Here is a 27,640-nt window from a genome sequence, read left to right as displayed (position 1 = left end):
CCAAGATCACACATTTGTGTGCTAAGACTTATTCCTGATTTCATATCCAGTGTTGTTCAGATATCTGATGTAGGTTTCCTGAAACACAAACTCTGTTTAACCAAAAACCTGTGTTGGATGCTTTAGCCTTTCTGAAGGTGGCAACCACCACATATAGTGGAAGAAACTTTGAACTAATTTGATAGCTCTTCACCGTATTTCAGAAGTAGACCAACAATGGACCTTCCTAATTAAAGTCTTCAGGTTTGTGCCCCCTCCTGTTGGCAACAATCATGACTACTTTGTGTTCATGGGGCAAGGGATATTAAATTTCATTCTCATCATTGCCACTTATATCCTCTGAATGCCTATCAAGCTCTTGAGATAACATGAAGCATATGGCAGTTCCTTGTCATCAGGATGGAGACAAGACATACTTAAATAGAAATAATTACAGAAACATCAATTGTGGATTTGTGAGTATATGTTTTTTTTTTTTTAAATTTCTAAGTAATGTCACGTGGATTTTTTTCCTTGTGTTCCTCACAGCAATTTCTTGAGACAACGAAGCAGGGATCATCATTGCTATTTTATGAATGAGGCTTTTGAAAGAAGGAGGGCAATGGAATGGCTTGCTGAAGTTTCAAAGATGAAAGACCCAAGTTATCTGTCATCTTACTATTAAAAAGTGAAAAATTGATGGTAATAGAAATGATAGTGAACACCCAGATATCGAAGAATATAGTGATAAAGGGACAGTCTCATGTAAGAATAAATAAATGTCACTGAACAAATGCTATTGAATATTTTGACAATTTTTTGGTTCTGAAAACTAAGCTTAAACTCTCTCAGGTATTCTGAATATAATGTTTTCACACTGTACTTTTGGAATGGAAAGAAATACCTTATTTTTTGGCATAAAAAATGGCATTCACTCCAGGGGAAATGTGGTTAAAAATAACATCCGCATCATTAATCTCCATTGCCTGAGAAGAGTCTGTGTTCACAGACACTGGGAGGGCTGCTCTCCTTTGGGTTTTCCTCACTTCTGTTTGTCTAACTAGCCCTTCCTTAAATGCCAAGTCAAAAAAGTGACTGCATTGAATCCTCCCAGTTATTGAAATAAGTGGCAATTTTCTTGGCTTTCTCAAGGGAGGCCTTGGCCAAACCATGTTCATATGTGTTTTGGAGAAGGATAAGTGGTGTAGGATCCAGTCACTTCTTCCTATACCTGTCACAGAGACACTAAGATTTCTGCAGGTATTTCCGTAATAGCTTGGACCATTACTGTGTAAGAAGTTTGCTGATGACTGTATTATAAGGAAAGAGAAATATTTGTTCTGACCTAAAATAGTGAATAATTTAGAAAGGAGTACAATAGTATTTTTTTTTTTTTTACTGGTAATAGAATTTATTCAAATGTGCCTTAATATAGGCACTGGGGCTTGCCCATGGTGCTCTTGATATATAAGACCCGGACATTCTGCCAGTTTTTCTTGAGCAATGACACCAAGAAATTGACAGCCAGGTGAATGTTATACACAAGCTCATCGTCTGTCATCTTCACGTGACCAACAGCCACAGCCAGACATAACACCTTCTTCATTTGGAACTTGATAGTGGACTCACCTCATCCACTTTGGCCACCATGTTTTCTTTGTGTGTGAGCAGGGAGGGGAACTTTCCCGCCTTATTTAGGCCTGGGCCGAGGATTCGTGGAATCTGCTTGATCAGAGACTCTGAGGCCAAAAATGCATCATACTTCTTGGCCAGCTTCTTGACTAGTTTTTTATTCTTGTTGAGTTTTTTCAGCGCCTCGATGTCCATGTGGGGGATATCCACGGCCTTGGCCTTGTCACAGTGCTGCTGGTCCCCCAGGACACACACGGAGAACTTGGGGCGAGGAGTGGACTTAAGCCTGACGGTGCCCGAGAAACGCTTGTCCTTCTGGGGGTCATAGTTCTTCAAACTGATCTGCAACTCCACCGTCTCCAGGAACTTGCGGCGCTTGCGCTGGTTCCCGTGCAGGACTTCCCGCACCGCCTTGTACAGGGTGTCGCGAGAGACTTTGCTGCTCATGGCTTCTCCTACCACGCTAACCGGAACCAGGAGTACAATAGTATTAACTGATGCATGCATAAATAACAACAGCCACTTACGGTTCATTCCCTCTTATGCCCATATCTAACCTTAACTACAGCATTAAGGAGTGGAGTTAGAAACGTACTTAGCTTTTTTTGTTTTGTTTTTTTGAGTCAGGGTCTTGCTGTGTTGCCCAGGCTAAGGTACAGTGGCACAATCATAGCTCATTGCAGCCTAAAATTCCTGGCTCAAGAAATCTTCTGACTTCAGCCTTCCAAGTAGCTAAGATTACAGGTGCATGCCACCATGCCCTGCTAATTTTTATTTTTTTTATAGAGACAGTTGTGTTGCTATGTTACCCAGGCTGGTCTCGAACTGCTGGCCTCAAGTGATCCTCCCACCTCAGCCTCCAAAAAGTATTGGGATTATAGGAAGGAGCGACTATACCTGGCCTACTTATCTAAGTTGTGATTTTCCCATTTGTAAAAATAGGACTATTAATTCACGCTTTATAATTATGTTAAAAAGATTAAACACTATGCATTTTAAGTGTTTAGCAAGGTGGCACAATACATGATGACCATGATTTTATTATTATTATTTTATTAAAATATGCATCCAGATGCAAGGGAGATTGAACTAGTGGCAAATGTGAATAACTAGTTTATCAAGGTAGACCACAATGGTGGGTAAAATAAGTTAAAATAGTTTTTAAAATAGAAGTGATCTTTGCAAGTTGAACAACACTTCCTTACAAAGTTTCATATAATTCTTGACCAACTGCTTGTAAAACCTTTTCTAATGAGAGGATGAATTCATGAGGAAAGACAGAATCAGTCACTGTGACTTCAGCCACCTGACAATTCATGACAAGGGTAATCAACACTTTTTTTCCATTGACGTGCTCAGATCTGTTGTACTTGGGCTAGTATTTCTGTGTATACAGTTACGTGTTTGAGACGTATGTGTCTATGGCATTAGCAAGCTTTCTCTGCCATTGAAGCACTTTTCTGCCCTCCTGGGGCCAATTTTCACCATTCCAATATCCTGAGTAATTTGGCTTTAATCGGATAGTCAGGATCATTCAAGTCAAAGAGAAAAAACCTTTCAGGAAATAGGTTGTAGAGGCTTTCTTGTGAATCCACAAAGAAGCTTCCCTCTTTCTCCAAGACTAACAAACAAGGGCTGGAACATCAGCCATACTCAGCATCTCAGCACATGCATAATACATTGTGGCTTAGGGGTGTGGCTCAATGGTAAACACACAACTGTACTGCTGGTGGTCAAAGTGCTAAAGAGAAATCCAGAGGAGAATTTCTTTTTAAATCCATGTCCCATTATACAAGCTGTCTTCAGGACTTGTTTTGGTTATTGTCAGGAGTCAAATATATTAACCATGCTGTTACTGACCACATATCGTCCACAGTTCTTTTGCATCCATGTGTATGCTATTTAGCTTCGGAAAATAATACCTCATTTTGAAATATTTTTTGGGATGATTCCCGAACTTTTGTAACTGAGGAAGCAACAGTATTTTTTTTTCCTGAGAGAGCAGCTGAGATGGCTTAAATTTGTACTACTAAATAAAATTTCATTGCCCCAGTCATGGCTGATTTATGAAGAACAAAGGAATGGCATTGCTCTATGTATCGTGTATCTCTGGTTCTCTGAACAAAATTCTTCAGGATCTAGAGAGACCTCTCCTGACTGACAGGACAGCTGGAAAGGGACTCAAGAACAAATGCAAGGAAACACAGAGAAGAGGCAGTAGCTTGCACAGTGCATATATGCATGTGCTTATCTGGCTTTAGATTTGAGATGTTGGCAGCTCATGATAAAAACGTTCTTAGGGGAACAACATTTTCTACTGAATTAACCACATTGATTCAGTGTACTTGAATGGCGATCTTAGACCTATTTGGAATGGCTGTGACCAATAGATTGAGGAAAATTTGATAGAAATTCTAAGAAGACATAGTATAGGACTTTGGAATGGCCAAAGCTGTTCAAAGCTGGAATGGGCTGTTTTGGAAGGTAGTGAATCTCCTGTGGCTGGGTGCATGCAAGAAGGGGTCACAGGACAATTGAAAGAACTTTGCAGAAGACCTGAGTATCAGAAGGGAGAGGGGTGTTTGGCCAGATGACTCTTAAGAACGTTTCAGTCTCAGATTCAATGGAAAAAAGCAATGCGACTATGTTAAACATATATTGGGTATTTAACTTGCAAACTTGGCATTATTTTCTTTTTTTTCTTTAACCAGTTTAGATCACAATTGACATTCTTTTCACAAATTACATGCCAGATTAAAACATAATAAAATAAAAACCAGGAATTGTTATTGTTATTCCCATTATATACATGAGGCAATTAAGGTAAAACAAATTAGGATTTATCACATACCAAAACAAGCAGGAGAATATAAAATCCCATCAATGATGTTTGTTATGGATTTTTTTCTCCTTACAGGATAAGGAAGCCATAGATAATAAAGAGGCAAAACAGCAAGCTAAAGGGCAATGACATTTGACAGAGGTCTACCTTCATGCCTGAACTGTAAGGGAAGTAGGCAAAAAGTAGAATATAAGCACCCCTAGCCTCCGACTCACACACACATGCATGCAATGCACATGCACACACACACGCACACACATGCACAAGCACATATGCATACACACAAATTTCTCCACCAAAATGCCCCCTAACTGTGTGCTTCCAGTGGACCATTTATCTCCAGTCCTATCCTTGGACAGAGCTTCAGTCCAGATAGAGTGTAGCAGTTATGATCTTGTCTCAGCAGCTCTCCAAGGGCACTGGTTCAACCTTAGCTTGGTCAAGGAATAACCAAAAGGTTGAAGTAATCTCTGCCCTCTGTAAGATCCAGGCTGAGTGCAATAATGCTGAGATGAATCATAGCCTACCAATATCAGCTTGGGAAAATCAGAAATGCTGGCCCCACTCTTGAGAAGATGTTTTATCTTGAGGAGTAGTTCAAGGTTGATCAAAAGAAGATGATTGAGGGAGACAAAAAAAGTTCATGCCAGACTCCTGGGTCAGTACCATTCCACCATAGAACACTCTGATACTGACAGGAAGGGAAAGCCCTGGGTTGGGAATCAGTTATTCTTCAGAGAGTAAATAGAACCAGAGGGGCTCAGAGTAAGGCTTGTTAATACACTGAAGCATGCTTTTCCATTTTTCACAATTTAGTTTCTAAAGTGGATTAAGGAGATTATACTATTTAAGCCTTTAATTCCTAGAATTTGTAGAAACTAAATAGGTAAACGTAGCAAACCAGAAGTCATCTTAAAAATCATGTGGCCAGCCAGGCGCGGTGGCTCATACCTGTAATCCCAGCACTTTGGGAGGTTGATGCAGCTGAATCACCTGAGGTCGGGAGTTTGAGACCAGCCTGACCAACATGGAGAAACCCCATCTCTACTGAAAATACAAAATTTGCCAGGCACGGTGGCACATGCCTGTAATCCCAGCTACTTGGGAGGCTGAGGCAGGAGAATCGCCTGAACCTGGGAGGCGGAGTTTTCAGCGAGCCAAGATTGTGCCATTGCACTCCAGCCTGGGCAATAAGAGCGAAACTCCGTCTCAAAAAAAAAAAAAAAAAATATGTGGCCTAGGCTGGATGCAGTGGCTCATGCCTGTAATCTCAGAAACATAGGCAACAGAGTGAGGCTTTGTGTCAGCAAATAATTTTTAAAAATTAGCCAAGCATGATGGTGCACACCTGTAGTCCCAGCTACTCAGGAGTCTGAGGTGAGAGCACTTGAACCCAGGAGTTGTAAGTTGCAGCGAGCTATGACCAGCCACTGCACTTCACCCTCAGTGGCAGAGTGAGACTCTGTCTCTGAACATTAAAAAATAATAATAAAATAAAATTGTTTGGCCCAACCCTTCATTTTACAGATGAAGTTGCAGATTCAGAGATAATGAATGGTTTGCTTCAGGTCTCTGGGCAGGTTGCCAGCAGAGTCAAAACTAGAATTCCTTTCTCTTGACTTCTGGTCTTACACATTCCCTTGTAACAAGGCTGCGTCCTTCCTCACAAGTCTAGTGAGGAAGTTTCTGTGGCTCCTAAGACACCAGCTGGGGAGCATGGAAAGAGTCAGATAGAGCAGAATGATAATGAAGCTTCCATAAGGGCAAGAAATGAGAGAAGCCACGAGGCCACCAAGAGTGGCAAAGAAGACAGTGAGATTTTCTTTACGACTCAAGCCATAGATGATGTGGGCTCAAGATCGGTGTCTGCGTTCACTCAAATACAACCACGATATGAAATCTCTCTTCCTGATGTCCCATTTCTCCCTGCAGATGCAGCCAGTTGGAGCTTCTTTCTCAGTACATAGCCTGCACTTTCTGGGCAACCTGCTTTCATCAGTTAGGATTGTTTTACCTAGAATATAACCTTTTCACCTTAAGCTGCCAAATCCTATCCATCTGTTGATCCTAAGTGTCTGCTCCTTTATATGGAGTCTTACTTCTGTCTCCTAAATGATATGTTTCTCGTGTAGCCATACTGTTGATCTTCTGTCTACTTTTTTCTTAGAAGGGGTAAAATTATTTGCATAAAAATAGGAGAAGTAAATTTCAATGACAAGAAATCCTGTAACTTTACAAAGACTTGAAATAGCTATTGATTCCTTTATTCAATCTTTTAGTTTAAAAAGCCTGGGCTGAGCCCTACTGCTCATATTCAAATCACATCTTTTCCTCCAGGATCAGCACAACTGCTACATTCTTCATGAATCATTCCCTAATTTCTCACCTGTAAGCAATAAATACTTTCTCATAAATCAACTATTTATTGTCCCTATTTTGCCACCAAAAGTTTTTTTTTTTCTCCCTCGTAGACGTCAAATGCCCAGAGAGTAATTTTCCTCAGGAAAAATATCAAGGAAACATAGCACATACTTTTTTCCTATTTAAGAAAAAAATAAGATCAAAGTAGAGATTAACTGATACTCTACTCACACCAAATTCTTGATCTCAGTTTAATATTTCATATGCAGAAATGATGAAGTGATGATTTAATTACATTTTAATTGGTTTTCTTCTCTCATGGAGGATTTTCAAGCTATTAGGATTTGGCAGCCAGGACCATTCCACTTACCCTGTGGAGCTGGAAAAGATATTTGAAAACTGAGCAGCAGGCAAAGCCAGGGTTGTTAAAATCACCATTTCCCTAAAGGATGTTAGAAGTCCTAAGGGAAAATATTTACAAGGAAAATCTGTTTTCTCTTTGGAATTTACAGATTTTTATTTGTCTATTTTTCTCTTCTTACATGTCTCACCCTTGCCCTGTCCCATGTGGTAGGAAGACAGATCCACTTGTCCTTCCACAGATGTGTCCATCATCATCCAGTAGCTGACAGAATTTTATGCCTTTTTAGTAAATGCCTTTCAGTTCATCGAAGTTTGCTAACAGCCCCTCAACTGTAGCATTAGTTTATTCCCATTATTAACAAATTCTTAAGAATAACTTATGAGTTCCAGTTTAACTAAACTTCTTTTGAAAAACAGCTATCAGGAGACTGCTATAGTTTTTCACCAGCTGCCGTAATTTTTAAAACTTGGTGATATACTAAATGCTACCCATTGTGAGTTAGGTGTCCCTTCTATGTGTTCTCACACCATTCTCCTTTGCACTTGATTCACTACCTGATAATTGTCATGTTTATTTACTTACTATAGCCCTCCCAATGCTATAATCTCTTATATTAATATCAATATATTTTGAAGAACACACCCATGCCCTATGTGCCTAGCATGCATAATTGGTAACTAGCCCATAGCAGCCCACCCAGGGTTCTCAATCAGTGTTCGATGAGTGAACAACCATATGAACAGCTTTTCTTACAGCTCTTATTGAGAGCCCAAGGTGTGCCGAGAAGAGTTGGTCACTGGGAATATGATAATTAATCAGAGACACAGCTTTCCATGAGCTGAGCAGACTTTCAAATTTAAAGAGAGAAAGTAGCTCCGGTTTTTAAACAAATGAGTTTTCATTTTAACTTACAAAATCTCTTCATCTTCTTTATACTGGTTAACAGTGTCTTCAGAACTCTGCCCCTAGAGAGCCACTGGGGGAAACACAGACATAACAGCGTATGATTATAATACTACAAGATAGGCACCATGAGCGGATGTTCAGAGGTGGGCGGGATCATGTGGGATTTAGTTGTTCATGGAACACATAGCAGAGGAAATGATGTTTAAGCTAGCCACTAGAGATGAGTGAGAAATAATCAGGCAAAGATTTGGAAGGAGAATTTTCCAACGAGAGGAACACTGCAGACTCAGAAGGGAGACTGAGTGGAACTGAGACAAAATTCATCAGGACCAAATCTTAGAAAACAGCAGAGAATAACGAAATTTAAGCCTGGGCAGGTAAACCACGAGCAGCCAGGCAAGAGCTGGTGAGTCATGTTTAGGAATTTGAACATGATCCTTAGACCAGAGGAGAGGCTTTGAAAGTTTTAAATCAGAGAGGGATAAGATCAGATTTGCATTTTAGAAATATCACTCTGGATGCAGTGTGGTAAATAGATTACAGACAGCAGGAGTTCACAAGAAAATTTCCTATAGTTGTTTTGCTTTGTACATTTAAATATGCCCCCTGTCCCACACACACATCTCTACCTACACACAAGCACACACCTTTTTGAAATTTCTCTTATATAAACCATATAAATTAAATTAACAAGTGGCATAATTTGACCTTATTTCAAGATGAAGCCCTTTCATGCTTGAGATATTTATTTATTTAGGAAATCATAATTAAGCTCTACTTTTGCTTACTTTCTCATTCTACTTCCAGTCCTGTTTCTTCATATGCCATATATATGTTTGTTTTTAAAATTAGAAAACAAGAAAAAAAAATGAAAAGTTGTCAATTATTAAGTCTTATTTCTCCACTTGGATACTATGGTGTATAACATTTTTCTAATGAATTTTTTATTACATGAGTATAATCATTTTATACATACAATACAGATTATAAAAATCTGCTATTTTTATTTGAGATAACACAAGAGCATGTTTGCATTCTAATTATTCTCAGTGGGCATAAAATGTTCTACCATAGGATGGTGTTATAAGTTAGTCTATGCCGGTTAGAAATTTTGCTTTTAATTTAGTCAGACCAGAGTTTATCTGGAGTCTTAAAAATTCTGCTTCATGAAATTAAGATGATATTTCCTAGGTAGCTCTTTCTGTCTGGTGCTCTAGTATTTGGGGTTTTCAGCACTTTTCAGCAACTTTACCAGCTAATCAAAATCATATTAGAAAAATATCTTCCCTTTAGGAAGTTTTCTGCTTTAGGAAAACTGTTTACTTACAATAAAATAAATGGAGATGCCTAAAGGAAGAGGGTCTTCATCAAACTTATTTTTTAGGATAAACCAAAATGGAAGGTTTAAGGACCATAAATAAAAACAAATGTATCACTCCAGAATGCCTACAGAAATCCTTTACCTTGAATTTTTTACTCTTATTCTGAGAAAGTATAAAGAAAATCAGGCATTTTAATTTTTGCATTGAACTCTATTTATTTTCTTCTTCTTCTTCTTTTTTTTTTTTTTTTTTTTTTTTTTTTTTTTTTTTTTTGAGTCGGAGTCTTGCCCTGTCAACAGGTTGGAGTGCAGTGATGTGATCTCAGCTCACTGCAACCTCCGCCTCCCGGGCTCTAGGGATTCTCCTTCTTCAGCCTCCCAGGTAGCTGGGACTACAGGCGCACTCCACCACTCCCAGCTATTTTAAAATATTTTTGGTAGAGATGGGGTTTCACCATGTTGGCCAAGATGGTCTCAATCTCTTGACCTCGTGATCCGCCTGCCTTGGCTTCCCAAGGAACTCTATTTTTTCTTAACTTTGTTTTCAATTCTGTTTTAATGTCATAATGAGTCTACCAAGATCACTTTTTGATACCTTTGTGGAAAGAACACTGCATTAAAAATTAAAATACTTTAGTTGCTAGCATTGTCATTGATCGTAATGGGAGGATATAATGGAGCTGAGGGCCTGATATCTGGTGTAAGACAGAAATGAATTTAAAGTCAGATTAAATTACTTATGTTTTAGATTTCTCAATTGTAAATGAATTTATTGATGTTAGACTCATTATTATCAGCATATGTTAGTTTGCTAGGGCAGCCATCACAAAAACTACAAACTAGATAACTTAAACAACAGACATTTATCTTCTGACTGTTCTGAAAGCTAGAAGTCCAAAGTCAAGGAGTCAGGTTTGGTTTTTCCTGTGGCCTCTCTCCTTGGCTTGCAGAATTGTTGCCTTCTTACTGTGTCTTTATGTTGTGTTTCCTCTGTGTGTGCTCATTCCCCTGGTGTCAGTCTCTGTGTCCTAATCTCCTCTTCTCAAAAACAAACAAACAACAAACCAGAAAACCACCAGCTTGGATTAGGGCCCACCCTTATGGCCTCGTTTTGACTCAGTTTCATTTTTAGAGGTTTGGTCTCCAAATACAGTCATTCTAAAATACTGGTTGTTAGTACATATGAATTTTTAGAGACATTGTTTAGTCCAAAACCCATGGGTAATATGTAATACATTTATTTCAGGTCTCTGGCATAGTAAATGTTTAATAATTAAACATTTATTACTTGGCCTCTCTGAACTTCATTCTTCTCATTTGCAAAATTGGGATATTAGTATCTGCCCAGTCTATACAGGATGATGACTTAAGATTATTTATGTTAATGTTCTTTATAAATTAAATAGTAGAAGACTTTTGTGTATTTTAGGTATATGCACATATACTCACTATCTTCTCTTTGAAAATATACAAATTGCATCCAGGCATTTGCTATTTGCTTCTTTTTACGTTCAGGCTGGATGTTGGAAGAGTGGGACTTAGGCTCCTAGTCATCTTCCCTTTATTTTTATAGGGTCTCAGCATCCTCCATTCTAAACACACAAATTTAATAAGTTTCAAGTCATATAGCCTTTCCCACAGTACTTCCTCTACTCATATGGGGCAAGGAGCAATGATTAATGAAAGTGGAAAATAGCCTCTCTGCCTCACTGTCTCCAAGTAGAGGCAAATTAGATTTCCTCTAGTGCCTCATGGGAGTGTTTCCAAATGAAAAAGAACAAAAGCTGCTTATATTATTTCATAACAAAACCACATGGTTTTCTGGATAGAAAGAGGAGAGATGGAAACTGTCAGATGGAAGGCTATGCTCATTTTAATGATTTGGCTAACATTTCTCTCTGGCTTAAAATTGGGCTTGCTATGGGGTCTTCAAAATATGAAACATTTTAAATGAACAGAAAGTGAGTCTTCCAGAAATGTGAAACGTGGAAGTGTAGTACCTTATTGGGATGCCCTACCAACTGAACTTTTAGAATGTGAGTATGCAGGTCGATTCCATAACACTCAGCATTCAGGGCCAGGTGGAGACCTGGTTGGAAGGAGTAGGGTATGCTGGTAGGTGTTGCTCAGTAAGACTGATCTAATCCAGCTCTCTCATGGACCATCCTACGCAACTGGAACAAGTGAGCAACTAGACTTTCTCTTCTCTCAGATAGAGATGTTTCTGGAAGGAAATTTTAAGAGCTACAAATCACTCAATTGCTTTGAAATGCTCATGTGCTCCTGAAAATAAAACCTAACATGTGCTTAACTTTCAAACCTCACCCCACTTTGGCACCAGACTACCATTTCAGTATTTTCTGCAATTTCAAACCCCACTCACAACACTTGTACTCCCAATAAACTAACTCTCAAATAAGGATGATGCTTTTCCTCTGTGTCTTACTCATGGTGAAATGCCCTTCCCAGCACCTCTGCCTGTTGAAATCTCATCTATCCATCAGGGTCTGTTACAGATGCCATATTTGTAGTAAGATCCCCATGAAGATTTTCCAGATCCATCTATTCAGAAGTTCTCCTACTTTGTATCCTTATAGAATGTATTTTTACTTCTCTTAAGGGCCCTTACTTAACCCTGAATTACAGATATTTGCCTGATTTCCCATCCCCCCACCCCCCGCAAGTCACTACCAAAAAGGAGAAAGTATCTCAGATTTCTCACCACTGTTCCCACCTACGCAATGCTCAGCACAGGCCCCTCATTAAATACTGCTCAGGTGGAATGGAAAGATGAAGTAGAGCAGCCTGAGTTTCAGAACGTCTAGAAATATAATGCTTGTAGTCCGCTCTTCAGACAAAGCAGGACTCCGTATGTGGAAGTACATAGTAGCAGTCTTTTCTTAGCATAGACCAAACATGCAGCTGCTACACTCTGCTGCACTATAACATTTCAAGGGGAAGGGAGCCAATGTAAACCCACAGTATATGCAAAATTGAAATCAGACACCCTCAGTTTTTTTAACCACCGAATATAATTTCACAGTCTGTTTGAAATGATTTTTCTAGGCTGTGGTTCAATTCAAGCCAGCCTCTTCATTTAAACAAAATCCTATAGTTCTATACTTACTAGCAGTCACTTTGCAACTTTAATTTGCGTTATTTCAGGTGGCATGGAGAAACTTATGTCTGCCATTGACTTTTGGAGGGGTACGTTTTGGGTCTAATTTTTTATATGCACTTACTAAAAATGGTAGACTTAATTTTCCTGCTAAAGAAGGAAGATTGTCCACTTAGTCTCAGGCACAGTGAACTATACTAAAAAAAATTATTAACTTTGGAATTTGAAGACCAGGTAATAGGTTTCAGCTCTTCTGTCAGGACCCATGTGACCCTGAGAAGAACATTTTTCATTCTATATGTATCTTATTCATGTAAGTATATTAAGGAAGGAGATGTCACAGCAGATGAAGAGCTATTTCAATATCTGCATTCAGCACTCAGGGATCGCTTAGGTCATTATTTTACAATTAAAGTCATTCTTTCATCAACGTTAGTGAAGTTTACCATATATATGGTATCATATATATTTTCATATAGATATATGAAATATATATATATATATATATATATATCAGCAAAGTAGAGTCTCAGAAAACTGTTTAGTTTTTGAGCCACTCTGAAGCAGAGTAGAAGGTCTTTAGTTGAAAGAGTGAAAAATGTGAAATACATTGAAAAGTGTGAAATACAGTGTCCTTTTTACAGAAATTAACTGTCACAGTAGTACATTAAAAAAATCTGAAAGCCGTATCTTAAAGAAATATGTTTAATTCTTACTACAGTTCATCTTCCACTTTCTTTGTTAATTACAAAGGCATTTTTATGAGTCTAATGAACATCCAGGGCAATACAGTTCTTAGCAAGGTAAAGGCTGAGTAAATATCAACATAAACATTTTTCTTCTGTCCTTCTTGGTTGTTCTCACTTATTTATAATAATTGATTGCTCCTTCATTTAGAAAACACTTCTTTCTGGCTTTCTCTCTGAGAAAAGACCTGAAGCGTGTCTTCATTGACGACTTTGCTCGATATTTGGTCAATCAGATCTCTTGTCAAGGTTCCTGACTGCTAAGAAGATGTACTTATTTGGATTCCTTTTTATTAAACACAAACTTACTCAAAGTGAAATGAAAAATTTCTGCAACCCACAACCAAAATTTGTAGCCACCTAAAAGTACTATTTCCATTGCAATTACCACCATATTCCAAGTTAACTAGTTTTGAAATATTTGTTGTTGTTATTGTTTTGTTTTGTTTGAGACGGAGTCTTGCTCTGTTACCCAGGCTAGAGTGCAATGGCATGATCTTGGCTCAGTGCAACCTCTGCCTCCTGGGTTCAAGCAATTCTCTTGCTTCAGCCTCCTGAGTAGCTGGGATTACAGGCATACACCATCACTCCTGGCTAATTTTTGTATTTTTGGTAGAGATAGGGTTTCTCCAGGTTGGTCAGGCTGGTGTCGAACTCCTGACCTCGTGATCTGCCTGCCCCGGCCTCCCAAAGTGCTGGGATTACAAGCATGAGCCACCATGCCTGGCCTTAGTTTTAGAATTTTAAGCATGCATTCAACTTTGGGTCTCCCTTTGACCAACTTACTTGTTCTCTGTTATCTGAGAAGGAGAATTACAATGGTTTCCCCCAAATTTTGCCTCTTCTCCAGTATCTCTTTACTTCCAGTTAGTCCTCATGTTTCCACAAACCAGGCTCATGTTTCCACAACTAAAAGGATATAATCGAGTTTCTCATAGGCCTCCAGTCTTACACTCTTCTCCCTGCCAATGAGGAAGTTCTCCCTGCCAATAAGTGAAATTTTACATCACATATAAAATTTAAATCATATTTTAGTTTTTATTATTCACAGTCCTTTTTGGAATGAGAGAGAGAGATGTTTTCAGGACTACATTTGCAAACATGCACATATAGATAATACATAGATATATCTGTTTCCCCTTTTTGAGGAATAAAAATCAAAACACCTCAGCATAGTATCGAAGATCCCCATAATCCAGTCCTATTCCACCTTGTTTCCCATTACTCTGGAATCAAAAGCTTCCACATGGGCCAGGTTATCCAAAACACTACCTCATAAACATATCCGAGACATTCCTGCTGCCCAATGGTCATGCTACTCTGCAGCTGACCCATCCATACATTTTCTGTTTTTCAAGACCCTCAGTCCTCCTTTCTCAATGAGGCCTTTCGTGAACCTTCCAGGTTACCACGACTTCACATTTCTCTCCATTTTTACAGTATTGTGTTGTCTGCCACCTGCCCACGCTGCCCTGTAAACTTGTGAATTCCCAGTTCTTTATATTAATAGTCTGTATATGTCTTCTTGTCCTATCTGGGCTGTATTTCACACAAGGTCAGGATCCTGTCACATTTATTTTGTATCCTCAGGCACTGGTCATCTATCACAGTTCTTTCTGTGACAGAAGTGACCAGCAAACTTGTCATAAACAAGACATGCACAAACTCACCTCTACGTTGAAATAGTGGCGACTAAAATCTCAAGTGTATATTTGTGAACATTTGTTTTAATCAGAGAGGTAGCTTCTAACTTTACTTCTGCTGCTAATATTCTAGGCAGGTTCTTTATCCACCTGTAAAATGAGGCAGCGGGACTATATGGTACAAATGGCCTATCCAGCCCTAGTCTTCTACAGTATAGTTAATTGCAGTTAGTATTTATAAGATCAGAGCAAGTGCAATTAAAGCAACAGGATTGATACCACTCGATATGTTTAGTCAGTAAGTAGATCTCTCCCAAACTTTAGCTTTCTCTAGAATTTACATGGACTAGAACTTTCTTTCTAATATAGTCTTTTGGCTGAGGTACAAAGAAAATGTTTGAGTTTATATTTAACCTGTATATGTGGCAGGGATATGTCATACACTGTACAGCCTGAAGGTTATGGCTGTGGCTGGATACTTTTAGAAGTGCAGGCGTGATGCCAGAGGAATTTATGAAACGTTGAAATGAAAGAACTCTATCATCAAAACCATCTCTTTAGTAAGAGCATGTGGCCTGCCAGCTTGGGAGTACCCATTATTCAGCTTGACGGGTTATGTACCTGCAGAGACCATAGTCTCTTCTTAAAGATTCCTCCAGGAGGGGTCTTTGGAATAAAATTCCCCTTGGCTTGCAGCCACGATGCATTCCTTTGCATGAGCTGAAATGAGTGTTTGGAAATAATTTTTGAAGTAAATATTCCCAACCCTATAAAAGTAAGAGTTTATATTTCACAGAAGAACATGGCGTATTTATACCAAAAAGGCACAAGTGGAAATCAAAAAATTTGCCTGCTTGCTTTTCTTGCATTGCTCACAGTAAAGTGATTTGAGTGGAATGTCAAGTTTGTTTCATAAACACAAAATGGAAGGGAGACCAAACATGTTAGAAATTGTAATGACAGAATTTATCTGTACATTCACTAAACCCTAAAACCCTCCTCAAATCATCCAATTTGCCAAGCTGTTTTCAGTGTTATCCTAGCATTGTTACAATTTTCAACAGGCCAGGGCCCAAATGATTACTTCTTTTCTCTGATCTATATGCCTCCATTCAGTCCACTCAGGAAACATGAAGACTTACAGAAGAAACACTAAATAAACCCATACTTTGATTCCCAGTCACTTATGACAAGCATTTTATGTCTGATGCTTTGTCATTGCACAAAACAATGTTGCAGATACACCAACACATTTTTGAATTTTTTTTATTTTTTTATTTTCAAGATCAGAAAAATCATTTCCAGGTCTGTATTAAGCTATTTCACTGCTGATTTTCAAAAAGGCATCTTAGAAGCAAAAACCCATAGTTAATTGCCACGGTGCTGTCATAATTGACAAATTCAAATGATTGTGTCATACAGTTTGAAGAAAAAATGTGATCTGGCTGCTAATGACTGCAGAGTCATAACTGTGGTAGTGAACAGTTAGAAAGCTGGCTTTGGGCTATAGGGAATTGATGGCCAGTGAAAACTTTTTTTTTTATTGAGTCACTAGGGAAAGACAACATTTTTCTCCATTTATCATAATGAAAACCAGGCAAAATATAAGTCGTGTTATCACAACAAATTTTTTTTGTATCGTAATATTTATTAAGGTCAACTCTGTCCCAGGACGAGTTTCTACTTGGCAGTATGAACTATTGTTTGTATCATAATGTACCTTTGTCAATAATTATCAGCCACTTTCTGCACTGGTCCTGAAGTAGAGGTAACAGCTCATCTAGCTTTTAGAAGCTGTCCTCTTGGGCAGACAATAAATGGCCATTTTTATTTCTCTTATTTTTATTACTAATATGATAAAATGCTTTGCAAACTACATAAAACGTGCAAACTGTCTGACAAATGCCATTTTTATTATTAGCAACCTCACAAATTAGATTGTGCTCACCAATACAGGGGTCATGGATAACGGGAGTAGAGTTCTGTGCTCACATAGAGAGACACTGGATTTCTCTTTATTTATTTTTCAAAATCTGACATGAACTAGATTCCTTAGATGTTAAAGTAATGACTACCACAGTAGTCATGGGATGCTGGCAGAACTAGAGTATGAAATTAATGACAACTACCTTCAGAATAAATTTTGAAGAGGATTTAAGCTGATTCCAAAAACAGTAGCAGGAAGCAAATGTCAGCAAGGTCTTGGCCAACACTGCTTTTCGGTAACCATTAGTCATCATCTGACACCTCAAGGGAGAGTGCTGGACAAACACTGCAGAGGTTAAGATCCCTGCCCAGTTATTCAGTCTTACCCTGTCCTAGCATTTAGAACCAAAAACAACAGTAACATACCAATAAACCACGCACACTAACTTCATTCGACCCAAGGCAGGGATGACTTGTCTACGTTCCATGAGTGAGATAAAGTGCACTCCTTCTTACCCAGCAGCCATGCAAGTTTTGGCTGTTCCCTTGGTAGGAAGTTAGACAATACACAGATTATTTGAGGGATTCTGTCCAATTAAAAGCACACACTATTTTTAGCTAGTACTTAGAGAGTTTTTTTTTTTTTTTTTTTTTTTTTTTTTTTTTTTTTTTTTTTTTTTTTTTTTTTTTTTTTTTTTTAACATCAAGGGCATTTCATTTTAAAGAGTCTCTAATCGGAAATGGTATGTTTAAAAGTTCTGTTTCTTCACTTTCGTGTTTTCCTTACCCAGAGAGATGGTTTCTATTTAGATAAGAAATCTTCTAGCAAGCTGATGGAATCTGTTGTTTCACTGAGCGCATAAGAGTACCCTCATTTGGCAGTGGCTATTCACCATCATTGTTTAACACTGAAATGTAAACATCAGATTAAAACGTCACTAGAGTGTTTAGAAAGAGCAGGAGTCTATTAATAATCAGAATCAGGATCATAAGTAATTGAGGGAAAGAGCATGAGCAGTTTGGCAAAAGAAAGCCCTTTAAAAAAGCATATTCTTTCTTTCCAATGTACTCCACAGAGGAAATGCTACTCTTTAGAAATGTCATTTCCCATTTAATCCTTACCAAATTGCAGTTTGAAAACTGTAAATATTTACTTATAATCAAGACTACATTTTGGAGTAACATTCCATAAATGCAAAGATAAGTTCATTTGCTACATTAGCATGACCACCTTACTTATGAATTAACATGTGTTCTTTAAAGCCAGAAATTTTAAAATGTTCTGCCTTGAGATGTAGAAAAGGGATATAATGTCTAAAAATTTCCCTTATTATGGGAGTATATACTTTAAATAGATTGTACCTTTCCTATGTCCCTGAATTCCCTTTCTAAAGCAACTATTTCTATAGTTAGTTTTTAAAATGGAAACAGAAACACTCAAAGAAAAAAGTGAAATATGCCAGCTTTAGTATGACATATTAGTAACTCAGCATAATATTGTTACTGTAAGTGACAGTGAATATAGTTCTGAGCTTCCTAGTAGTCAAGGCAAAAGGTGCAACACAATATGTCAGGTAGTTCTCAATGGATGCAAAAATTAATTTTATAAGATTGTCAAGAGAAACTATTATTATAACTGAATTATGAAAATAATTTCAAATATGGATTTTACAAGTTACATTAATGTGTTAACATCAGCAGTAATTGTGAAATAAAATGCAAAGTTATTTTCTATATGGCTATTATTTTACTCCACAAATCTGACTCTGTTATATAGAAATGTTTAGGAATTTCCTAAAATAAGACTGAATTCTCATTGAACAGCCCATTCTTTACATTTAAAGACTGTAATTTACAGGATTTAGTTTAATTCAGTAGGTTGAACAAACTGCTTCCAAATTTTATTTCAAAATTTAATGTCTCATAAATTTTAAGAATATTACTTTTATATGTTGTTCATATTGTAAGAAATTTATTTATTTATTTGGGTCTATGAATAAAAATTAAGTTGGCAAAAATTTGTATACATTTGGAGACTTTTAGCAAGTAATGATATGTCTACAAATGTGCCTTGTGACATCTATAGATATATGTATATGAATACATTCAGACACACACACATCTTGCAGGTTCATCAAAGGATGAACTTTTGTTGTTTAGTATGATATACATGCTGTAGTTTGACGAATTCCTTTCCCCTTAGCTGTTGTGCTTATGCTGCTAGCTAGAGCTAAAAACGGGTACTGTGGCTTAGAAATAGGATGTCTTCAGTGTCAGCTTACATGCTTGTCACTTGGGAGTTAAAAATCTCTAAAGTTACTATGTTGTGAAACTTCAGTAAAAAAGCCAAGGCAAAAACTATCGCACTTCATTAAAATGTAATGGATAAATTCCCAAAGTTAGGGTGATGAAAGTAGAAAGAGAATTCATTTATTTATTGAAAATGTTGATGTTTGAGAATAATTGTAAATTAGTTATTTTAGGCTGGATATTTTACTCTGATTGTACAAAAAAACTTTCAGAAGAGTAAAAAGTGCTGCCATATATTCTATTTTAGAAGCACACAGTGAAGTCTTTCCATGTTTTAATGTACTTTAGAAATATTAGCCCCTTTTCTTTGTTGCATGTGCCTTACAAGCTGTTCTTAATTTCATATTCAAACTATTTGAGCTATGTATCCTAATTCAGAAAATAGGGAACTTGTATATTTTTCTTTTTTTTTTTTTTGGAGACGGAGTTTCACTCTTGTTACCCAGGCTGGAGTGCAATGGCATGATCTTGGCTCACCGCAACCTCCGCCTCCTGGGTTCAGGCAATTCTCCTGCCTCAACCTCCTGAGTAGCTGGGATTACAGGCACGTGCCACCATGCCCAGCTAATGTTTTGTATTTTTAGTAGAGACGGGGTTTCACCATGTTGACCAGGATGGTCTCGATCTCTTGACCTCGTTATCTACCCGCCTTGGCCTCCCAAAGTGCTGGGATTACAGGCTTGAGCCACTGCGTCCGGCAGAGCTTGTATATTTTTCTTATAAAATGTTTGGAAATTTTAAAAATGTTTCCTTTTGCGCTATGTGTTTGCCTTCTGAATTGAGAAACATTGTTATAGCAAGGATGGGCACCATGGAGAGGAAGAGAAGGGAGTGGAGCCAGGGAAGGGAAGGAAAGTAAAAAAAGGCAACTGACTTAGGCTGGGCTACTTTATTTTGCAAAGTAAAGCATTATCTCTGACCTGATTACTGCAGAGCTCTTCTGCCTGCCAGGAAGATCTATCTTCCACAAAGAAGTTTGAATTATCATTTTCAAATGTATCAGATCTTATTATATCCCTCCTTAAAATTCTTCACTGTTTTCTTGTGCACTTTTAGAATTACATTTAAACTCTAGCCTATACAAATATCATTTGTATAGCCTATACAAATGATCCACCCTTCTCTAACTTCTAAAATCTTCCTCCTTGATCTCTGTGTTGCTTTTAAAACACATCAAGGCTTTTTCCACTTCAGGGACCTTTCAGTTGACTTTCTTTGGCCTGGAATGCACTTCCTCTTGTTCAGTTCGTGCCTGGCTTCCCAACTTTGAGGCCTTGGCTCAAAAATTACATTGCAGAGATCTTCTATGATGAATTTATCTAAAGGAGTTCTCCTTCTACCCCAGTCCCAGCCAGTGTTCACAACTTTGTTGATTATTTCTTCATAGCACTTAACACAATCTGAAATTACTTTAATTATTTATTTACTTGGGATTTGTCCCCTTCCATGAGAATGTCAACATTTATTATAGAAAGCAGAACTTTGTCTATCTTGACCATGTAGATACTCTCATTAGTGCCTGATACAGCGTTGATGCAAAATAAGTATTTGCTGAATAAGTAAATGGGTGCACTAATGAATTGGGGCATGACTAGAGAATTGGACCTATGTGTGTGTTCCTCAATAGACGGATGGGAAGTTATAAAATTTACAGAAGTTCCGATTCTCTGGAAAACGTTTGTATAATGGCAGAGAGGAAGAACTGATGCCAGAAAAACAAGAGCCAAATCCTGGAGTTCTGTTTCTGTAATGTCATGGTGTGGAGTGTCTGAAATCTCTTTTCTGGTCAATGGATAGCTACTGGAGATTTTTGAATAGTCAATGTGTGCTTTAGCAATGCCTCCTTTATTACCAGTTATGGAAAACTCCTTCTGTGTCAGAAGAGCCTCGTTCACGCACAGGTTCAAGGACAGTGTAACTTCTGAATGTCAGCAGGCTGTTGATTTAGTCAATGTTCATTTCTTTTTCCATATAGCATGACTGCCACATGGTCATGCTTCTGGGCTGGCAAAAGGAAATGTTTGCTTTAGTTCTTGACAGCTTAAGATGAAATGACCCAAGGCTTCTTGAAGACATTTTTACCAGTATTTCTCACATTTCAGTGGCCTCCCTTAAAAAGTCAATACCATCTTCATGTCAGACTATTCCCCTTTCCTCAATTGTTCTTTATTTCACAATTTATTTTTCTAATGCATAGTTGCCCTCATATTAGAGTTACTCGCTCTTGTGGTTTGTTTTAATTAGGTCTTAAAGGAAGTCCAGTTTAGAGCCTTTAAATGCTGTGTGTTCTTGGTTTGTTTCATTGGAGGAGTGGGTAGGTCCTTCCTTAGCTGAAGCCTGCTACTGACAAAGCCTTGTAGCCTCTATCCAATCATATGACATTATATATACCATGCACATGTTTATGTGGGCTTTTCTTACCACTTTGGATGTGTGTATTTAATTTCTAAAATGGAAGACAGAGATATCAAGCTTCCTGTTAAAACAGTGGTTTATTTTATAGATGCTGGCAGCAAATTCTAGTTTCCTAAACTGGTTCACAATAATTTAAAAGCCAGGACCAGTTTTTAAAAGCCATGAAATTTTATGGTTCAGCCTGAAGTCATGGAATCTTTTTTATAGATTTTAGTGTGTTCAATTCTGGACTATAAAGGAGGAAGGCACCACATAAGTAAAACATCAACTTTGAGAAAAGGACCCAGTTTGTCAACATTGACTGTTTTCAAGAGCTACTGAATCACATTCGTTGTGATAACCACATTGGAATCTCTCAATATGAATGATGATTTCAGAGAAGTTTTTATTAAACATACAAAGTTTTAGTACCTTATAGCAGGGGTCCGCAATCCCTGGGCCATGGACCAATACCAGGCCTGTTAGGAATGGGCCTGCACAGCAGGAGGTGAGCCTTACCACCTGAGCTTCACCTCCTGTCAGATCAGTGGAGGTCTTAGGTTCTCACAAAGGCGCCAAACCTATTTTGAAGTGTGCATGTGAGGGATCTATGTTGCATGCTCCTTATGAGAATCTTGCCTGATGATCTGAGGTGGAACACTTTAATCCTGAAACTATCCCGGTGCCCCATCCATAGAAAAATTGTCTTCCACGAAACTGGACCCTGGTGCCAATAAGGTTGGGGACCGCTGCCTTATAATTTATGACGCATACTTACATGTAATAGACCTAACTTATGTATAAAAGATTTACTTCTTACAATTTTTTTCTCATTTCTAAGACATATCATAGATATAATCTATGTGTAAAGTAGGTAAAAAATAAAAAGATTAATAAATCATGTGATCCATAATCACATAAAGCTCTAATGAGAGAAGCAAATATACTAATACATATATAAAGTACAGAATGATAAGCACCAATAGAGGAACAGGGTTGAGATTATCCTGTGGTGCCTAACTGTGCTTACCTGGATGGGAAAGGGTCTCTTAGAGAAGGCAGGATTTAAGTTTGGCCTTATAAGACATGACATATTTCAGTAAGAAATGACAGAGGAACAAAGGTTCTCTAAGTCAGTGGAATACCTTGAGCTAAAACATAAAAGTAGGAAAATTAAGAACATAAATATTTATTTGTGTTCTGTCAACTTTAATGTCTAGTGCTATAGAATCTGAGTATGTTAGTACTAACCTGTTTAAATTATCCTCTTAAATTATATGTTCATGAGAGCTAAACTCTACTTTTTGTTAATGGGAGCATATTCACATCCTTGAAACGAATCATTTATAAATTGTATGCTATTTTTTTCTAGTGCTCTAGTGACTGCTGAACACATTCATGTATATTTCGTAGTTGAATCCTTCCAAAATCTTACATAGTAAATGATGGTATGTAGTTGTTTTGAGCATTTTTTCTTTAGGAAAAGTTAAAGCACCAATGTTTAAACAACTTTTTCCAGGTTTACATGGCCAATAAATGCAAATTCACACGCAATTTCGAACCTATTCTTTATCCCTATATAGTTATTACTATGTAGATGCATACAATTTGTATTTATCTATATTGATGTGTAAGAAATTGAGAAAATTAAAGTTGAGAAAGATGAAATCCAAAATTAGTGATTTTGACAATCAAAATAATCCTGGGTGTGTAGATTTGAGAACAAGGGTAAAAGTGGAAGGAAGAGCTCATTTCAAGCAAGGTATAATGGAAAGGAAAGTCAGTAGCTGAGAATATGCAAATTACATTTAAAAAGAGAAGGCTTTACTATTATTGGATGAAGTTAAGGATGTCAGGTCTTAAAACAGGGCAGTTTATGTTTCGTGTTAAGAGTTGATTCTTTATATTTCACAAGACTGCAGTGATGGGGACTTGTGAGTTTACTACTTTTACTTTTTATTAATTGCGTGGCAAAATTGTCAAAGACAGATGCAGTTGAATCTTTTATGCTATTCTGTGATTTTACATTGTTCAATATGATTAGTTTTCATTTCTTCAAACTTTAAAATGGATTGAGCATGTTTTGGATTCCACCATGAAGAAGACAACTAATGTGAAGTTTTATTTTTCTGATGTGATGTAAATGGATCTGTCTGTTGAAATTCCCCATACTAAAGCATATGTAAATATGTGAGGTGGGCAGATCACGAGGTCAGGAGATCAATACCATCCTGGCCAACATGGTGAAACCCCATCTCTACTACAAATACAGAAATTAGCCAAGTGTGGTGATGTGCACCTGTAATGCCAGCTACTTGGGAGTCTGAGGCAGCAGAGTGGCTTGAACCCAGGAGGCAGAGATTGCAGTGAATGGAGATCATGACATAGCATTCCAGCCTGGGTGACAGAGCGAGACTCTGTCTCAAAAAAAAAAAAAAAAAGTGTTAAAAGGGGTAAATTAATTCCATTTTATTAAAAATGTATCAGTGATTATTATATGACGATCATTGTATTAGGTGGTTTAGGAGACAGTTTGCAGTTTCTGTGTAGTGGTTGTTAAAAATTCCTTTTTATTAGTGAGAATCAAATATTAATGAGAATCAAAGTTGCAAGTTTGGAATCAAATATCTCAAAGCTGTGTGGTAGAGGATTTTATGTGTGTACTTAGCATCTTTTATGCATTGAAATAATTTACCATTAAGTTTTGTCTTTTTTTAATTGACCCATAATAAGTATACATAATTATGGGTACAGTGTGATGTTTCCATATGTGTATTTATTGTATGATTATTAAATCAGAATAATCAGCTAATCTGTCTCCTATAACATTTATCATTTATTTTGGTGAAATCATTAAAAATACTTTCTTGTAGCTATTCTGAAATATATAATATATAATTGTTAACTATTGTCATCCTACTCTGCAATAGAACATCAGAAATTATTCTTCTTAATTAACTGTAACTTTGTAGTCTTTGACCAACCTCTTCCCATCTCTCCCTTTGCTACGTTTCCCAGCTTTGGTAATCACCATTCTACTCTCTACTTCTATTTGATCAGCTGTTTCAGATTCCATGTAAGAGTGAGATCATGTGGTATTCGTCCTTCTGGCTTATGTCACTTAGCATAATATCTGGCTTATTTCACTTAACATAATATCCTCCAGGTTCGTCCATGTTGTTACAAATGATGGGGTTTCATTAATTTTTATGGATGAATAATATTTCCACTGTGTATATGTACCACATTTTCTTTATCCGTTCATCTGTTGGTGGGCACTTAGCTTGATTTCATGTCATGGCTATTGTGAATAGTGCTACAATAAATGTGGAAATACAGATATGGCTTCAACATACTGACTTCATTTCCTATACCTAGCAGTGAGATTGCTGGCCCATGTGGTAGTTCTATTTTTAATTTTTTGAGGAAACTTCATACTGTTGTTCATAATGATCTTGCTAATTTACATTCCTACCAACAATGTGTAAGAGTTCCCTTTTCTCTACTTCCTTGTCAACACTTGTAATCTTTTATATTTTAGTTAATAACCATTCTAACTGGAATGAAGTTATATGTCATTGTGGGTTTGACTTGCATTTCCCTGGTGATTAGTGATGTGGAGCATTTTTTCACATACCTGTTGTCCAATTGTATATCTTCTTTTGAGGAATGTCATTTCAGATCTTGTGCCCATTTTTAAATCTGTTTTTCTTACTATTGAGTTTTTGAGCTTCTTAAATATCTTATGTATCCTAGATATCAACCCTCTTTGGATATGTCTATATAGTTTACAAGTATTTTCTCCCATTCCATAGGTTGTATCTTCACCAGCTGATTGCTTTCTTTGCTGTGCAGAAGTTTTTAAATTTGATGTAATATCATTTGTCTTTTTTTATTTTTATTGCCTAATAAAAAAAGAAAAAGAAAAAAAAAAAAAAAACCTAGGCTGCTGGTTTCACTCTTAAACTGTGAGATTTTGGGTTGATCTTTGTATTTCTCTGAGTGTGATTTAGAAATATTTGCCTTCATTTGGTCATTTTTTTCACTTTAGCTTAACCAGCTCGAAAAAGCAGTGGAAGCAGCTCACACATTTTTCGTGGCTAACCCTGAGCACATGGAAATGCAGCAGAACATTGAGAATTACAGAGCAATGGCTGGTGTTGAAGCATTGCAGTTGGTAGACAGAGAAGCCAAACTACACATGGTAAGCTCTGTGGACCCCTGCCCTCACCAGAGGGAGCTAAGTGCTCCTAAGTTTCATTTGAGTCAAAGCAAATTTATACGAATGAATATCTCAAATTTTAGTAACATTTTTAGACTTTCTGGGTTCTCAGGATACAATGATCAGGCCTGAAACAATTGAGATTTTTTAAAAAATTGTAATTAAAATTTAAAAAGTTGAAATAAAAAAAACTAAAACATTAATTTTTTTTCTCTTAAAAATTAAGGGAAAATAAAAATTAACTTAGAAAATCAGTGTAATATGTTAAAAACTAGAACGTCATATAATTATCTATAATCCTCTCTGAACCTTTCCAGTACTTTTATTTTATACCTAGAGGTGAGGCCAGTGTGAATTGTTCAGGATTACACTATGATTTTCCAGCTCCCAGTCTAGTGGTTTGCCCATTGTACCTATACTTTTCAAACTGGGGTTTTATAAAGCGATGTAATTCTTTGTGTAGACTAAACATTACTTGAAATCACATGTTGAAAGTGTTTTTATTTTCAATTTTTGATATCACCATTCTCAACATGTAGACTCCAAAATTATTGCAGAAAAAAATAAGGAAAGATTTTAGAGACTATTAAAACACACACACACACACACACACACACACACACACACACACACACAGGCAACACCTAAAAGTGGATGACACTTCCACCCACATCTATTTACCTGAACTTATTACATGGTCCTACCTATAGGCAAATGAATTCAAAAATACAGTCTTGCATGTACTAAGAAAGAAAATGAAATTGATCCCATAGCAGTCTATTTGCTCAGTAAGATCCCTCTCACTTACAAGTATTTGAAACCAGGAATGTTGTTCTTTATCTCCCAGTGCAACCCTTTGATAAAGGTAAACCCTCCGCAGCACAAGCATCCAGTACCTCCACCTACCTAAATGATCCTCAGTCAGCCTAGACACTTGTATTTGAAAGTAAGAGTTTTTGTTATGTTTTGTTTTGTTTTGTTGTCTGTTTCACTGCAGGAGAGTTACAATGCAGGAGTTAAACATTATGAGGCTGATGACTTTGAGATGGCTATCAAGCACTTTGAACAAGCCTTAAGAGAATATTTCATTGAAGATACAGAATGCCGAACCCTATGTGAGGGGCCTCAGAGATTTGAAGAATATGAGTACTTAGGGTATAAGGCTGGTCTGTATGAAGCTATTGCAGGTAAAGCTTAGGTTTTCATTTTATTTGTTTCTTGATTATAAAAATACTACTTGCAATTTGTGAAAAACTATTCCAGCAATATAGAAGAATATATTGTAAAACATAAAAGACTCTCATGTGTCTATCACATCTTATCTCCTGTAGAGAAATTTATGCAGTTAAAATTTTAATGACTCTCCTCCCAAACTTTTTCAGATGCTTATCTATTTATGTATTTATGTATAGTTATTTCATATTTTATAAAATAGGACAAGACTCTATATATATTATTTTTCAACTTTTGTTGTTTTATTTTATGCTTAACAATATATTGTGGACTTCTTCTCACGTAAGTATGTAGAGCCACCTTATTGTATTTAATGGCTGGATAATGCTCCGTTATATAAATACATCATAATTTAATTGACTAGTCCTTTACTGACAAATATTAGAGATGGAAATTTTTCATTATTATAAACAATGTAGCGTGAACACTTCTGTATTGTCTTCAACTACTTATAAAAATGTTTTATTATGTAATAAGAATTTAATATATGACAAAGTGGCACTTAAAATAGTAGGTAACACACATTATAGAATAATTTGGGAGACTGGCTAGTTAACCGCTTATGATGGGAAAGTGGGTTCTCTCCTATATACCTTACACAAAAATAAGTTTGTAACAACAATATTAGTGTAAAATATAAAAC

General features: G+C 37.0%; 1 protein-coding gene and 1 pseudogene across 2 annotated transcripts in view; one reads left to right on the top strand and one right to left on the bottom strand.

The window, feature by feature from the left end:
* The window catches only part of P3H2 (prolyl 3-hydroxylase 2), a 166,381-nt gene that overhangs the window by 104,940 nt on the left and 33,801 nt on the right, over nt 1-27,640 (top strand). Inside the window, exons 2-3 of the mRNA XM_017549601.2 lie at nt 25,594-25,746; nt 26,762-26,951. Coding sequence (XP_017405090.1) covers nt 25,594-25,746; nt 26,762-26,951 — 343 coding nt within the window. The remainder of the gene's footprint in view (nt 1-25,593; nt 25,747-26,761; nt 26,952-27,640) is intronic.
* Nucleotides 1,381-2,088, bottom strand: LOC108318524 (annotated as a pseudogene). The gene has a single exon (XR_001831172.2). The product of XR_001831172.2 is annotated as a 60S ribosomal protein L10a-like (transcript).

The sequence above is a fragment of the Cebus imitator genome, unplaced genomic scaffold (genome assembly GCF_001604975.1).
Source record: "Cebus imitator isolate Cc_AM_T3 unplaced genomic scaffold, Cebus_imitator-1.0 Scaffold220, whole genome shotgun sequence".
Classification (NCBI taxonomy): domain Eukaryota; kingdom Metazoa; phylum Chordata; class Mammalia; order Primates; family Cebidae; genus Cebus; species Cebus imitator.
Note: the sequence above shows the minus strand (reverse complement) of the source record. Positions and strands in the feature narration are given on the sequence as shown.